Source organism: Amphiprion ocellaris, chromosome 1 (genome assembly GCF_022539595.1).
Source record: "Amphiprion ocellaris isolate individual 3 ecotype Okinawa chromosome 1, ASM2253959v1, whole genome shotgun sequence".
Lineage (NCBI taxonomy): Eukaryota > Metazoa > Chordata > Actinopteri > Pomacentridae > Amphiprion > Amphiprion ocellaris.
In genome coordinates, this window is record NC_072766.1 from 10,404,423 (window position 1) to 10,422,525 (window position 18,103).

General features: G+C 37.7%; 1 protein-coding gene across 2 annotated transcripts in view; it reads right to left on the reverse strand.

The window, feature by feature from the left end:
- Nucleotides 1–13,901, reverse strand: part of pde3b (phosphodiesterase 3B) — a 52,834-nt gene extending 38,933 nt beyond the window's left edge. Inside the window, exon 1 of one of the 2 annotated variants that reach the window (XM_035944459.2) lies at nt 12,839–13,901. In XM_035944459.2, the coding sequence (XP_035800352.2) occupies nt 12,839–13,726 (888 nt within the window). In that variant the 5' untranslated portion in view covers nt 13,727–13,901. The remainder of the gene's footprint in view (nt 1–12,838) is intronic. The other variant, XM_023262283.3, reaches the window with a different exon arrangement.
- Between the last annotated feature and the right edge of the window lie 4,202 nt (nt 13,902–18,103).

An 18,103-nucleotide genomic window follows, 5' to 3' on the forward strand; every position in this document is an offset into this window, starting at 1 on the left:
GGAAGTCAAACGAGTACCAACAATAGTGCAAATAATAACTGCCAAGTGGAAGAATAAAGTTTCTAAATACACTTGACATCTATTTGCACATATTACACGACATATTCGGCACTATATTTGCCCCATAATATTTCAGTTTGCTTTGTGAAAGAATCTACATAACACCTTTTAATTTCTATTTCTTAAATGCCTTTTTGAAATTAATGTTTTTCTAGAAATGCTAACTGTGACAACATTTATATCAATAAAATCATCTGGTGCATTGTATTCTGTATGAATAAATCGTTTATGTGCAGTTTCATGATATATATGATCATCTTAAGGACACCCACAAAACATTTCACTACAGTTACAGTCAGTAAAGTTACCTAAAGGACTGTTTTGGAGAGTAACATTCCCTGTGTGGCTCACTGAATGTGATTTTTATTCTCACAGCTCTGTTGCCTCTTAACATGCAAACAGCGAATTTCACTATATTTTCTGCACAGATAACCAATTAGTGTGTCCGAAACATGAAAAATAGTGTTCACTGTAGACAAAGATTTTGGCTGAGAGTTTACAAGGCTCCTACAGATGCACCATTTTGAAACACCATACTTATTCCAGACACAAACCCCAAACTTCTCTGTATATTTTTATTAACTCTGTAATATTAAAACAGTGTGCAGCATGGAACAACTTCTTTTGGAAGAGAGGACCAGTACTACCTATATTTGTATTATTTCCCCCCTAATATTCTAAAAAAAAACAAGAAAGAATGATTCCCTATTGTTTTGCCTCTAATATAAAAAGGAACCAAAAATGAATAATTGAATTTTCACTGCTCTGTGCAGCCTTGTATATTCTACACGTCCATGGAAATGACGATCAGTGCATCCATAACGGTGTGGTGTCCTTGCACAAAAAAGATTCTTTTCTAATAACTCTTCAAAGGTATTGTTGCATCCTCTTTCAAGCTAATTTGGTGGTGACTTACAGGTGTTGAGCAGCTCTGTATAGAAGGTCTGTTAAGTCACACACCATGCTTTCTGTTTTCAGTGAACAAGTTTCAGTGATCAGACTCAGTCTGGGCCACACTCTCACACGGTAGTAAGCAGTTGTTCTTGCGTCGGGTGCCTGCTAAAAACAATCTGCTTGTATGATCTAGTTATTTTCAAAATTCTTTCATTTGAGATGATCGAAGAGGTACAATAACAGGAAAACACAAATGTTTTTCCATACTCTTTTCAGTTTTCCATATTTATTCAGATCTGAAAATCACTAAAATGAACCATATTTTACTGCACTGTAAATGAAACCTGAATTTACCTCGGTGATGCTTTTGGCCTTCAGAAAGACTGCAGAGATTTTTTCCTTTTTTAAATTGAGCAACCTTTATTTGGGTAAGCAATTACTCTGGTATATTTCATTTAAAATTTTATGCGGGCAAATTTTCACTTTTCATTTTGGTTGAATACTTGCACACTATAACAATAGTTGCATATTTTGGTCTCGTGGAAAATTCACTAAATATTTATCATTATAACAGGGATTTATGTACTCTTTGGTAAATCTGTAGAAATCACATTTTGTGAAAAATATAACTGTTTTGGACCTACTGCCAACACGTGATTTGAAAGACAATTGTTGTAGCTAAGATGATAGCCTAGAAAAGTTGCAAATGTATTTTGCGTCATTTCCACTTTGCTTTAAACTTGTTTTTAGCTACCTACCAACCTGATGTGTTTGCATTTTTAGATCGCTTGGCAACAGTAACACAAAACCTTCTATATGATCGCTGTGGCCGGTAAAGTTCACCTTATGACGCACACACTGCATCTTTAATCCATGCCTACCCCCTGCCAGCCACTGCTGTCTGCAGCCGAACACCCAGTGCCTAATGCCCCGTGTCTGTGGTACCATGCCAGAGCGCCTGCTGGTGATATGTGCCATCAAGTCCACTGTTGATCCAGTTGATCCTTTGATGCAGGGTCGGAACAGATAAGGACAAAGGAGGGTCAGACTGCAGCAAGCAATCCAATGCATTCTATAATCTGCCAGCATAAATAAGGCGACTTTTAAAATCTTTTTTCTTGTCTATAAATACATTAATATCTCTGCTTTTTGAATGAAGATTGAATTTTTGGATGTTCTTACCACCATCCCTGAATATTGCTCAAAAATTCTCATGATGTACATCAAGTCAAGGCCTTCATGGGGGGAGCAGTAACAGTTTTTTTGGGCGGGCCACAGTTCTGGCTGTATCTGAACCGCACAGTATGCTGTAGCTGCAGACAGGGGGGCATTTGATTAAAACCCTGCGCTTGCCACTTATTCACTCCGCCATCAGTGAACTCCATACGACTGCCGCAAACACCTATCTCTCCGTAGACCTTCCAGTCTCTGCTGGTGCTGGTTTATCTCCTGCAGCAGCCTCTATCAGCCATAATTACTGACATCACAGCCTTCAGAGCACAGATGCAACAGACATGACATGTCCTCTGCTGTATGTGGACTGGTAAATTACTGCGTCATCGCTCTCTAATACTTCTCACAAGGATACCGGCTCACGTGTATCAAGAAAGCACAAGCAAATTAGTTGGGTTCAGTACCGTAGCTTTGACGCAGACAACAACAAGTAGCAGGAGTTGTGAGAGGAAAAAAAGAGGTGCATTATTATTTAATATGAAATGTAGATGATGTGTTTCCTTGGTGTAAAACAAATTTTGTGTGTTGGCGCAAGAGGAGAGGTGATGCAGGTCTCTAAGAAGTGATTACCCAGATCAAAAGCAAACTTGGCCAGACAGGGAAAGATATCACAGTCAGAAACCTTCGTCAGACACAAAATCTACCTACAAAATCTCACTTACATTACGTGTGTGTGCCCTGATGGAGGGGGGGGGATCTTTCATTTCAGTCTGTGTTTGTGTGCTTGTGTGTTGGGGGAGGGGTGGACTGGGGGTTAAAGTGAGAAAGAAAAGGAGACAGCGACAGACTAAAGAAAAAGTGAAGAAAAGGGGGTGGGGATTGGCCGGGAGCAGTTTCTTCCAAAAAAATATTTCTGTCTCAACCTCACCATTCCACTTTGAAAGATTTACTTTTTTCTTTTTCTTTAAACCATAACCGTGAATTAAAAATTGTGCACAGTTATTGGAAATGGCGATCCTGTTGGTTGGAGTTAGGGTTTTCATTGCAGTGACTAATAGTGCTTCACAGTTTTGCCCTTTTCAGTGGGATCTGCCCTCAGCTGCTAAACACACACAAGCCCTCCTCTGTAGCTGCGGCTGACGTCAACCGTCACTTAGCAACAGCCTTTTGGTGTAAAAGCAGCAGTGCTGACACCGTTTTCAAAAGAGGCGCACAGAGAGAGAGAGACAGAAAGAAATTCAGAGAGAATGAGAAACAGAGATACAGAGAATAAAATGAGGGAGAGGGGAAAAAAAGTGCAGGGAGAAAGTGAGTAAAAATTTTTGGAGACTGCTGCATAATGTTTTAGTGAGAATGCAATGCAAAAACGATAATTGTAATTGGTTTAAGTGCCACAGAGAGCTGAAAACAAATTAAGAATATTGAAGGAATAACTATGTTCTGTCAATAAAGTTGTCTGGAGACTATTAACAGTCAGTAAAACCCGTGGCATGTGCTCATTTAAATAAAACTTAAATTTACTACATCCTGCACCGCCATTTCTCTGTGCTTAAATTCCCACAGCTGCGATTTAAACAAGGAGCTCCCACCATGTATGTCATAGCGTTCAAATTTAACCAAACTGCTTTCTCCCACTGCTCTCACCCCGTCACTGGACTGAGCAAACAGTCCGCACATGAAAGGTTCAACAACCTCATCCTGAACTTAAACGCTGAGCCACCTGAAATGTTTGCATTGTTGGGAACATTTGTGGTGTCATTTTAAAATCTTTTCAGACGAGGTGTGCAGAAAAAAAATCTTGACCATGTTGCAAACAGACCCAGCAGCTCGGGGACCACTTTGTCACTACTTATCTTATCTAGGAATTTCACATTTGCCAGTTTATCGTGCAGTGGAAACACGCAAAGTATGAGATCCAACAGAATGGTCTAATTAGCCCAAACTTAGATGGCAATGGGTCAGCATCCCCCTCTCTCCGGTCCAGCATTCTGGGTCTCAACAATACACAAGCTCAGCCACAAATAAGCTTTGTACAGATAATAATACAAGCAGAGACAAGGTCAGGACATCACATCAAGGCTCATTAGAGAAAAATAAGAAATAGGGGACACGCTGCACAACTCTTTATGGGCAGTTCAAAGCAGAGCATCACAAAAGCCATAACCCTAACAATGTCCTCAAATAATATGACTTTTTTTGCACACAAAATGTTAAAGAAAGAAGGAAAATAAAAGCGTCTATTAATATTTTGTGAGCCTTCTTTTGATGGTGGCTCTTCAGACACCAGAGTCATTAGGCTAAGCTCTGGTAGACCTATCATGAAAACTAAAGAGCTGCAAGCTAATTGCTAGTGATCATGACGCAAACCGTTTCCAGGGTAACCCGAGTTTTGGAGTACCCGCTCCAGCATTTCCTCATCTGTTTGCACTCACACCAGCAGGCTGACAATGCAGTCGCTGCATCCTGTTTCACTCTGCAGTCAGCCAAACACAGTGCCTCGCTCAGCTTAACCCTTTCTACCAGCTCTGTTGCTGCAATGAAAAATTAAAAGCATCTATGCAAACTAGTTTTGGCGTTTAAAAAAAAAAAAAAAAAAAAAAGGGGAGGGGAGGAGAACTCACAGAAGCTGCCCAGCTGGATCCAGTAGCAGAAAAAGACAAGTTGTAACCAGTGCAATTACATTTCAAATATGGATTAGAAACATGAAAAAGCTCCATCACACCTGTAGGAAATATTCATAAAAACTCATTCAGCTTTTGAGTTAACATAAATAAATTGTTCACTTACACTAACAAACCTACCTGTGGCAACAATGAGGTATCGCAACTGTTACACAAGCTCCGAAACACTGAGGTTAACTTCACACGTCAGTTAAACAACGGCTCAACTTAGGTCACATTTCATCCAACAGAGTTGTAATAATCAAAGTCACCTGAACAGAACTTTCACTATTTCAATTAAGAGACCCAACTAAATAACAACCATCTTCCAAAAAAAAACTAAAAATATTTTAGAGCTGTTATATTTTCACAGGGACTGTCAGAAAATGTTCACAACAGTGAAATCAAGACTAAGGTTTTCTTAAGATTCAAAAACACAAACACACACATTTTTTTCAATACAAGGCAATGCACCTTTTCTCTGTCTGCTCTATTCCCAAATAAGTGAAAATTAGGTCGAACTCAAAAGGTTATCTAAACATTCTTTTAATAAGAAAAAAACAACAACATAAAATTTGATAGTTATAAGTGTTCATGACATTCTCAGTATGCAAAAGGCATCAGCTGCCAATCCTTTATGCATTTAATTGTTGAAAGCAAGACTAACTTATTTCAAATTTATATCAGCCTGAAAAAGATGCAATGATTAGCATTTAGAGGATTAACCGTATACGGGAAAATTAAACAGTTGTTGTTTCAGTCTGCACCGCAAGCAGACACACACCTCTTCAAATTAACACACATTTTTCAGACAGTGGTTTAGTTTTGACAACAGCAAACCAAAGGTAAAGGACCAAGCAGACAGTTTCCATGAACACATCAGTTTCCATCTCCACAGACATCATATAAAGAGGCTGAAACACACAAAGAATCAACATTATATAAGCAAAAATTTAATTTCAGTCTCATTAGACCACTGACAAAAAAAATTAAAATACATAATTACAAACCTTTACATTTAGACTCAGGTAGATCTTGCAACACTTGAGTCCACTACAGGAGTTTAATCCAAAAATGTACTATTAGGTTTTACACCAATTACTTTATCTCTACACTACAATAATACTGATGAGAGGATTTGTTCAAAGTAAATATTACATAACTAATTCAATATACTCACATCACTGCACCTATAGAATAATAACCATAAAATGCTACAGAGCCTCAACAGAAATATCCAATTCTAAACATATCATTTTGAATTACAAAATAATAAAAACGTAAAGTCTGTAAGCTTGGATTTTCTGAATGAACAAGCTGATCTGAAGAACAATTCTCCGTGGCACCTTTTTCCACCAAAACACTCTTTCTGTTGCACACCGTCTGAAGACTGACAATTTTCGCCCTTTCTCATCACTGCTGGAGGCAGACACTATATTCTAGAGGGCAATTAATAAGACTTGTAATTTTTTTTTCTTCTTTGCAAGCACCCTGCAGTACGTCACTTGGTTGTGACGTCAATGTTATATCATTCCACATGGCTTTACAGCAAGCTAACGTGACAGCTGAGAGCTGCTCTGCGTTTTCGCTGCTCTGCCTCCAACCTTTTCTCTCCGCAGCCTGCTTCTCTGTTCTTGTCTGGGTGGGGGGGTTAGTTAAGTGTATTATTTACCCCTGCCTGCCCCCGTGGAGTGGTAACCACACACACACAAAAAAAGAGGGCCCTCTCCATGAATTCAGCGTTGCACTGCCAGCACGGCCTCTAAGGTCTTAGTCATGAAGTGGAGCTTTTAGATTTTTTTTTTGCCATGAGAGCCCAAATACAATAATCCTACTTAAAAAAATATTAATTCCCCTTTATTCTCTCCATTTCAAAATAACTAACTGTGCCTCAGAGATGCATACTCACAGAATTTTAAGGAAAAGAAGGATTTCTATTCAGGTTGGACGACAAAATCCTGGTTTTTAGACAACATTAATTTGAAATTTTTCAGGACCCACAATGAAACACGAAGCAGAGATTTTGTAAATTTAATTCTTGTTTGTGAACATTGTGGGTCTTAGTTTGCAACCTTTGTGACTTTTGGATGGCCTAAAAATGAAATGAGTCAATGCAAAGACTAATGGACAATATCACCCTTAATTCACTGACATATTTTTCTATTGAAGAAGAATTTAACCAAAAAAGAGGGACAGTGAATTCAGGATTCAGTAAGTCTGACCTCTGGCAGCAGCACCAGCCCATATAGCTTTGACTGCGCATGAGGTTTTGAGTTACAGTGGTGGGAAAACACAAAACTGAGAGCACAAATTGACATCAACTGAAACTGGAACAGGCTAAATGAAACAAAAAACATTGTTCATGAAGTGGTAGTGGATGTAAAAAGGCAGCAACCAATCCAAGTCAGTCTGACACATTTAAGGATCCCACATCAAGTAAAACGATTAAGTTACAGAGATTCTCCTCATGCACTAAAACAATTACAACATATTACATACAACATTACAGACAAGCAAACAACACTACAAAATTGACCTTTAAAGAAAGTTTTGGGTTTTGTGCCTCAGTGTAAAATCCTGATCTGTATTCTCACAGTTTTGCTTTGTTTTTTGCTTAAAGAACAGGCAAGAGTTGTGTGGTTTGTTCATGTAGACAAGTCTATATAGAACATGCAAAGTGCATTAAAGATATGGTGACAGGGTGTGAAAAACCCACTGTTAGGTCACATCACAGTTTAAAAAAAATATTGAAAAGCCCATCTTGTAGCTGACAGTAATTAGAAAAATAACTAAAACTTCTAAGTATTCAGCAATATTTTCTTGATTGGTATGTGCACATTACATCAAAAACTTCTCAAAATCTCACAGTCTGTGGAAATATACTTAGAAATAATAATTTTCTAAAACAAACTGCCTATGCAAGGAAAAAAAAGGTGATCTTTTGGGTAGATCCAAATATGTGCTCATCCGTTCCTTGCATGCCTAATCTCTATAGAACTGTGTGGCACTTTGTAATTTAGTTTTACCAAGTTGCGACTTCTGAATTCACTTTCAACTCATTTATATTGACTTTGCATCCGCATGCTTGTAAAATGAATACTGAAAATGTTCTCTTTGACACAAATTTGTTAACAACTAGTGTTTCTTACTAAAAAACAATTGCGTTAGATATTATTACAATTTTACCTGGAGGCTTTCCCTATTTTATAAAATAAGGAGTCTTTTGTTTTTGTCTCATTCTCCTGATTTATTGGCATATAGTTGACATTTAACATGGCTCTCCAACTGCTACGGTTACTGCTATAATTAACTGCCATTACAATTATTAGAAGTATGAGAAAAATTATCCTCATCAACCTAACTGCATATTTTTGCCATGCATGTGCCACCTCCTATGTATGTTGCAATAACAAAGGATAGACGATAAAAACATCAAACAGTTGCTCTGCAGCACCACCAGAGGCCAAAAATTCCTCAATGTACCTTTAAAAACATATCAGCAGTTGCCTGCTAGTACAAGTAAATTGACTATATGTTTTATTTTATTACTTTGTCTACATTTCGCACCCTGTAACAATTAACAGCTTGGGTGTGTTTGTGTTCTGTGAGAAGTAGCATACGGTGGGTGGAAGAATACTCAATAACAAAATATCTAACAGAAAAATGTGCTCAAATTTAATTCACAGAATTAGAGAGAGGCTACAAATTTCTGCCATTTTTGTGTCTTAGGTGTAAGTATCTCTTAGACATTTTTTCTTCCTGCATATACTGTTTTAGCTCATGATTCCCACATGCTAAATGCCAAAATTGGGATGACGCAAATGCTGCACATATAAACCCAGGGTATCCAGTGGCACAACTTGCGACTACATGTATGCATCTAAAGCTGCTCAAACGTCTGATTCTGTTTATTAACTCTCAGTCATTCTGGAGCTGAACACCTGCACAACCCTCATTTCCACTATCACAGGTCACCATAAAACGCATTAGACCAGTCAGTGCAAAGAACATAAAACAATGAAGTGTAACTATTTGTGTCTCATCAGCAAGGATCTTTAACAGCAGAACAGCTGTCTTTACATACAACCATTTATGATCATTTATAGTGGAACCCGACCTTTGTATCGACCAACTGTGTTCAATATTGGCCTATCAGAGATATTTCCGTAAAGGCATTTATATAGTCTAATATACGCCTTATGATAATATGAAACTTTTTGTTGTTGTTTTTTCTTTTAAGAGAACATAATGCAGAAAAACATACTTGGTGTAATTTTAGAAATGGTGTCGTCGTACAGTTAGTCCAACAGAGCACATTCCATTAATACTGTCTGCAGCACATGTAACAGAGCATGTATCACAGCTGAGCAGGTGGTGCGGAGTCAAGCAGTGTTTTAAGGCAAGCTGCTAACTAGTTTGTGAAATACATTGCTGGAGAATAAGTAAAACCCCCCAATTTCCTCTTTTATACATGAATAACAGAAGTCTTTGCTCCCATAAATCTAATATTGGTTGAGCAAATTGAGCACCCATACCACACATCTCTGTCAACCATGATCACAGCGACATCTCAATCATTATTGTTAAATGTCAGACAGATGATCAATGACTAATTAATAGCGCTCGTATTGAAACTGACTTTACTAATTAGGCCACTTCACAGTCAAGGATAAAATTAAAGGACCACTGACAGGGAATAGCTCCAATTTAAACAAAAGAGTGACAATTTTTTCACACACAAACAGTAAATTAGAAATAAACGGGCCTTTGATCCAAATGTATTTCAGAAATTGCATTGAAATGATCAAAAATGCCTAAACAATGTTACACCATAAGATCACATCACTACCAGATCATCGAACGCATCGCCGGCTCTAGAAAACTGAGTGCACTGTCTGAGGTGAAGCGTTCATATTCTCATCATATATAGTTCTTCAATCAATACCATTTTGTGTGTGGAAAACAGTGTATGCATTTGTTTTTGTGCGCACACATTGTTTATACATCTGGTCCCCGGTGTCTCTCAGGCCAAGGAGGTCCATTGTCCGAAGCAGCTTCTAGTTAGAATATTCATGATGGTGTCGACTTGCAAAAAGTCTGTGCCCATATTAATAGAGGGGTAATGAAGAACGCATCAAACGGCTCAAACATGAATCTAAAACCTTGAAAAGGATTCACACAATGAGTGAAGTATGAATTATAGAAATATTAAGACATCAACTTCAGCTGAATCTCATCTTGGCTAAATTTCCTGGGGACAATGACAAAAAACAAACAAACATGGAGGGGTTTATTTTAGTGACTAATACAAAAGTTAATGCACGAGAAGCGTTATCATGTATAAAATTAAGTAAAGAGTCAACTGGCATTTCTTCTGCCAGAGCCATTATTTTCTGTATTGCCCCTGCTATAAAATGGTCATTTCCCAGAGATAAAAAGGGAAGCTCTGTTTAGATTATTATCAGCTTTTTTTTAAAGGGGGTTGGCTGTGGGTTTAACTCCTGGTTAGGTCTTTGTCAACAGTGACAATTCTCAGTTAAAGTTAAACTGTGTGGCACAAAAGTATATCTATCTAATATATAATCCACATAAGGATGTTGGTTAAACTGCGTTTGTTGTTTGGGGTGTCGTGCTATATGAGATTACCAAACGGATAAATAACAAGCAACGTCCAGAGTCATGCCGGAACATACTAACTGAAAGCATTAGGATGATCAGAAAAATGTGATTTCAAGTATTTTTTTTAACTTGGTTTTGTTTTATAACGACTTCACTTTTATCTAGATGATGCTAAAATTCTCCACAACTATTTTTTCCACCGTGCTGAACTTTGCTGTATGTAAAACCACCCCCCTTCTCTTTTTATATGCAACTGAAAAACAGAAACCGGTGACCCCGTCCGACAGAAGAAAGAGGGCTTGACTGTTCAGTGCGCAGAATGTGCGTGAAGATGAAGAACACGTGTGACATCACCAGTGAACCCTGAGTGACTCCTTTCAGACTGCTTCTTTGTGCCTCTTTTTTTCGCCTGCCTCTGACGCACAAACTGTCAGTTTTTGTATAAAATCATCACTCAATCTTACATTATTACACTGAGCCGTTACACGACCAGAGACTGCTTCTTACGCTCAGTTTAACGGCTTCATCTCACCAAATGTGTTTGTATTTATTAGATCATGAACAGGAGAAAAATTGTTTCTTACGATCTAAATCGTGAGGAAAAAATTGACAACTTTTTAAAGATACCATCTACATTATGAGTCATTTGCTAACATTGCTAATACACTATCCGCAGTATCCAGGGGTGAAAAAACACCAGACAAGTTGCCAGTATGCAGCATCACAGGGCCTAACACTCGCAGATAAACAGATAAACTCACTTACACATTCACAACTCACAAGCAATTCTGAATTGAATTTATGTAAGTGGCAAGCACCAAATTAAACTCACCCAAACAGATATACTGACAGTCTACTTATGTAGTTTTTCTCTGATAATCACTATGAAAAACTTGACTTTCGTGTGTACCATCAGAAAGGCCAGGACAGTGTGACGACAACACAAGTAATGACTGTTTCCTATTTAGATTATCTTGATTATAAAATGAAAAGCATGTGGTTTATTTAATCAAAAATAATATTTAGTTTTAACTTCTCAGCTGATAGCAATAACATCTAGTATTTTTAATGGACTGCGTGCTGTAGCTACATAGTCGTGGCACGGAAACAGATGACTATTCTTTGTCCTTTGGTACCCGTTCCTGCAAATAATTCTGAAGTTAAATATTTTGGATGAAACTCAAGTCTTAAGTTAGTATAAATATCTTTCTCTTTTCAATAAAATGGCTGGAAAATGTTGGATTCGCCGTTTTTAATCGCAAAACTAAGAGATATTGCTGTCAAATTCTCGCATAAGTTGCATTCTGGAGTCAAACTTCTCTGCGTCTCACAGGACAAAGTAAAAGATGCATGGTGTAGCAGTCAAATAAGGCTCTGGGTTTGTGATCATATTCATACACACTCTTTAAAGATCCACCATGTTTTCTCTGTTTAAATTTTCATGCTCGGTTAAAGGCCTAATGCAATGTGACCACTAATCTGCTAAATAGTACACAGCACAATGAGGTGAAAAACAACTGCTGGAAATGGCACAACTGGATACACATTTTTAGTCTGCTTATCATCTCTCACAAACCTCGAAGGACACGAAAACAATATGTGTGACCCGACGGTTTGGCATCCACTAAAGAACAGCACGCTTTGTTTCTTAAACACATTGTTGTCTATAATGTTGTCTACATTAACAGCTTGCGTCAGCTTTTTGCTTTTTTTGCACACGTTGTATTGTATGCAGCATGATAGTGGTTACACTGTGTACAGGGCTTCACTTGATATAGGAAGATTGTTTTTCAAAATTAATGCAAAGTGGAAAGGGAGCATCACTTTGCAGCGACCTAATCGCTGGTGTATAAACAGCCTCAGCTTGTACTGAGTTGTGTACAGAAGCAGAGAGAAAAAGGAAACTCGCTCTGCTGTGGACTGTGGACACTGAAGATCAGTGTTTGTGTGTTGTGTGCTTACAGTCACCATCATTCTGTGTTGTTGATAGGCACAGTTATGTGGGACTGTAGGCCACATCAGTTGCTGCTGCTGCTTCTGCTGGTTGTGTTGTTATTCTGACATTTCACTTCTGAATTAATACAATCCCAATAAAATGTAAACAAACATGACTTATGTTAAAATGGCAAGAAGTGTTGCAGGTAAGTGAATTATTTATTAGAGTTTTTAGGCTATAAAACACACTTTTACTTGACATTTACACATGCAGGCCTGTGTCATAACAGTGATATTTATTTATAGTCTCATAATTTGATGAAATACCTGAACTTGCAAGACTTGTTCTCTACGTTTTTGCATGCTTTACTGTGAGCTTTTCCATGACATGACACTGGGTGTTTGCACACGTGTAGCTGCTGGATGAACAGCAGGCCTACATTTGCAAAAAAAAAAAAAAAACTGCAGAAGGGTGGCTGGTGGGGTTAAAGACCTACCTGTTCTCTGGATATGCAGGGCAGAGAAGGTCTGCGAGGCATTTTACAACTGCCATAATAGCTGGTGGACGTCTCCCCCAGAGACACGCAGCTGGACCTCCTCCTGGGTCTGATCACCGGGACCTTTTCCTCGGCGCTGGAAATCCCACTCGGCGCTTCCCTCGACGGGTAGTAGCGGTCGAAGCAGAGCCCCAGCAGGGAGCCGGAGACCCCGGCGAAGCAGGCGAAGAGCGGCCGGAGCAGCGCGGGCAGACCGCTCAAACTTGTGAAAGACACCAGCCACACAACGCTGGCGAAGACCAGAATGAGGACGCTGTGTTTGAGTTTGAGCGTCGGGATGAGCGTGAGCAGACCCACACATCCCAACACGAATAACAACCTGCCCACCATTTGCATCTGGTGCTGCTCCTCTCCCCATTGCAAAAAGCGCAAAACCAAAAAATCCCCGAGGTAACACGACGCTGGCAGTGACAGGAGCCAACATCTGCTGCTCTCCTTCTTCCTCCGCCGCAGGTAGAACGTCAGGAAGAAGAAAGCACATCCTATGCTGAATAAAGGACTGATGGACTGGGAGAAGCCCGACAAAAAAGTCCGCAAATCCCACAGCGAGTCACTTTGCAAGCTCCTAGAGATGAGAAAAGAGAAGGCGAACACGACAAACGCGCCGACGTACAGGGCAGAGACCTTGAGCAGTTTGGAATTGAGAATGTCTTCGTTGCAAAACCTGCACACGCTCCACAAAAATCCCCTGTGATGGTCCTGTTTCAGGGGGGTGACGCAGCTCTTCACATAGCCGTTCCTGAAGCCCTCCGAGCTGTTTACACTTCCAGCGCCGTCGTGGTGCCGTGTTTTACCGTGCAGAAGCTCTCCTTCCTCCCGTGCAGCCATGGCTCCGAACCGAGGCTCCTCGTCTCCTCGCTCAAAGTCCCCCCGCTCCTCTCCGCTGCTTTTCACGCCGTATTAACGCTCAACTACATGACAGCAAACGCACTCCATGGTCACTCAAACGTGCTCCAGCACTTGGACTGAAGAAAGAAGGTGAGATGTTGTTTTTACAGAAATGGCGCTCTCTGTCGCCGCCTACAGGACACAACTCGGACCTTTGGGGTTGTTTTTTTTTTTGTGTGTGTGTGCGTGTGTCTGTGTGTGTGATGTGGAGCCCTGAACCAATCCTGAGCTAGGCCGCTCATATAATATTATCAGTATGCTTTGTGGTTGTAGTAAATGAGGACACTTTCAAAGAAATGTGATTAAAAGATGAATAATTTTAGAAAATATGCGTAGAGTTGTTATTTTTTTCCTCCTGATTTGCAAAATTTTAGCTACCGATGGTAAGAAACAATTTTTTCTCCTGTTCGTGATCTAATAAATATAAACAAACCCAAAAACAGTAAATATATAATAGATAGATAGATAGATAGATAGATAGATAGATAGATAGATAGATAGATAGATAGATAGATAGATAGATAGATAGATAGATAGATAGATAGATAGATACTATATTAATCCATATCAAAAACAGCTTACATACAACAACATAAATAACAAAAAGACAAGACATGCATGTTAGCAACTTAACATTAAAGGTTAGTATATACTCTTAAAAACTTGCTGTACAATACTATAAAAAACACTTCTAATTTTCAAATCTACAGAAATACTAAATGTAATTAAAATTCAATTTGCAATAGTTACACCTTTCAAGGCACCGTGATTTAAAGTGACTTTGACAGGTAGTAGGAAAGCAGTTATATTAACTACCCAAGGCGCAAAGATAATAATAATAATAATAATAATAATAATAATAATAATAATAATAATAATAATAATAATAATAATAATAATAATAATAATAATAATAATGCAATTTAATTGAGGTAGCAGTTCCATAGTTCGCCGCCTTTAATTTCGATTAGCATCCCCATACTTTTATTAACTATATAATTAAAATAATATTTTTCTAATCTTAAACTGGATATTAAAATTGTCGCCACTGCGTGTCGCTGCATCATGTTGCTCTGTGATCGTTTGCTTCTCCTGCCTTGAACCTGGTAAAATAATCGACTGCCGATGTAACTGATCACACTAAACCAAACAACATACTTCACAGGCGCCACGCTTTGCATTTTTGGCAAAGTATTTTTTTTAACTGCCCTGATGCTTCGGTTTTCACGTGTGCAAAACAGTAAGATTTGTTTACCAGATTGTGTAACTGTTTCAATGCAACTATGTACAAGCAGGCAAGTTTGTTTATATTGCACCTTATCATACACAAATTGTATTCAAAGTTCTTTACAGGCAAAAGTCATTGTCTTTGTAAAATGGTTAAAGAAAGACAAAAGATGGGAAAACTATAGGTATGTGAAAGATAAAGTATACAATAAAATAGAAAAGCCTTCCGAAAATTGTATGTATTCTTTACACTTTAGTGTCTTCTGTGATAATGTATTTTAATGAAATCTTTATTTATTTCAAGCTTGTAAATAAAATTATATATTACAAGTCATTTTACAGTGTAGTAAAAAATTATATCAAATAAATATGACAGAAAAAATACATTTCGTGTTCTTGAAATATAAGAGAACTTTGTTCAGAACTTTAAAGAAAAGTTCTTCTGCTAGATATTGTTTTGTTTATCTTTATTAATTAACATGAGAATAAACCAGGAATAAAGGAAAGTGATATTATCATTCAATGTTTAGTGTCTGATGTCTTAGCTGTCCTTGCTGCAGAAAGAATTACACAATTTGGCATTCTGTTACTGTTACTCTTGATAAAAGATGCAGTATTCTGGTCTTAACATTTGGAACCAATCTGAAGTTGATAAACCAACAAGACTTCACGTTGAAGGCTGGATATTTAAAATTTTAAATCATTTTAAACATTTTATACTGTTCAGTCTGGCCATGTATAACAGCAGAGGACAAACTGTACAGGGATGCCATCACAGACAAGTCTTGAAGGTGCAATAGACAGCAAATAGATATTTTTACAGCAGAAATTTTGACATGGCACAGCAGTAAAAGCACAGGTGTAATTAATAAAATTAACACTGACCTCATATGATTTAATTTTGCCCGTTCCAGAGTCCTTGCATTGTGCATGCTGGCTCTCTGGAGCCATCTCTAATGTGATTAGTGACACCTGTGTCTCTGCTGCTATGAAAAGTCAAAATGTCTGTTGTGAAAAAGGTCCGTGGAGTCAATTCTTTAAACTCCACATGCTTTACATTTTAATGTATAAAGCAACGAATAACATTTAAGCAAGAACAAAATAAAGTCCATGGCAAGTTTTTAATGTAAAATTTACTACAAATGTCCTTTTGTACAGGTGTTCTGTTAAGGTAATCTAAACGACATGGTACAATCAAACTTGTTGGTCTATGGGAAGCCAGGTAGAAGTTAAATAAGAATCCTTTAATAAATTTTTTTTTTCCACAGGAGATATCTAGAGTGGGAAGAAGCTGCTGTTCTTTGGCTGATAAAGTATGATGCAAGTACTTTGCTTTTGATTTGAACAATAAACTCCTCTTATGATGACAATCGTAGTGTGAATTTGTATCACTGACAACACCAGATGTGAAATTTAATCAGTGCAGGAATGCATGTGGTCTGTTGTGGAGTTTACAACTGGCAGCGTTGGTTGGCCACACTGTTGCTCTGGATGACGTATCATTTTACAATTTGAACATTTGTATTCTTGCATAAACAATTTTTGGTAATTGAGTAAATCAACTGTTATTAATTTTAATTTACTTATTGGTTATTTTATTATTATATATATTATTTATTGAGATTTACTGATAGACCCCTAGGTGTATGTACCATAAAAGTCACTTTCAGTTTTGGGACTTAGGTATTCAGTAAAACAAATATTCCAGTAATACTGATCCTGCCTGCTTGAGGAGCATTGATAATGAATTGCTGCATTACTGTGACATGAATAAAGAAGCAGGATCATGACTGAATGACTAATCTCAACACATTCACTTTAAGAAAATGGTTCATTCAAGCTTCTGTGCATGTACTGTCAGTGAGGATAAGCTTCCACTGGAGGGTGCCATATACTCTTAAAATCTGTTCGACTCCTTTTTAAGTACAGTCAATAGTTGTACAATTTTTAAAAAGCACTGAAAAATTTCGTTTGACTTCAGTGACTCTTTTTTTGAATTACATCATTTAATGTATTGTCTATGTTGTGATACAGGAGTCACAAATGTGGAATTTAGTCAAATGAAGTTTCCAGTTTACTTAATGCAAATATACACGTTTTCCTGTTTTCTATTTATTTGAACTTAAACTGTGTAATTTTTATTGTCAGACAACTTTTAACTTAAATTTTTAAAACATAGGTTCTTGAAATGTGGGTGTCTTTGATTCAACTAATTAACTGAATGAATTAATAGGTGAGAGTTCACTAAATCCATTAATTTAAGTTCACACAAAACAAATTCATATATAACTAGACTTTCCAAGAAGTTAGATAGGTAAAACTCACCAGAGACTTTTTTGTAGTTTGACAAGGTCAACATGGTGCATACTTGCTGTGTATCTTTGTTAAATTTAGTTATGGTTGTTGTTTTTTCTTCATAATCTAAGCAAATCTAACCATGACACAGGTTTTCCCTATGTCAACAGACTTATAATTAAACTCAGTGTAAACAGAAACAACATCAAAAGTTGTCTTTAAATGACAACAAAAGTGGCTTCAGCAGCTGAGGCTATAAGTTCTCAGTGCTAAATGTTGAAAGAAGGAATGCTTTAAATTTTGAAAAGGAAGGAAAAATTGTCTGTGTTTAACCATTGTGTATTTGACTAGTTGATTCAACTGAATACCTTGAATTATTCCACTTGTTTTTGCAAGTTAAGTTAATCTAACTCACCCGGTTTTACAATTTAACAACCCCAAAGTTGACTTTGACCGAATTAACCATCTGAAGTGCAGTTAAGTCCCATTGTTAAAGAAGCTGGGGGAGTTGCATTTTTGAGCAGAATGAACTTAATAAGTAACTGACAGTGTGCACATTGCGTCCAAAACAGTTTGCAATATATGCTTTAGGCCTATATAATGCAATGATTACTAGTCTTCATTTCCAAGAGTTTTCCTAGAAAATTCTAACAAAACCATTCATTCCCCAGGTGACTATCAGAGTCATATTGAAATTGTGAATGCAGCTTACTTTTTTACTTCATTTTTTGGAGACCCAGTACAGTCTATATAAGAAGGAGTTACAAATACACAACAACTCTGGAAAATTTTGCC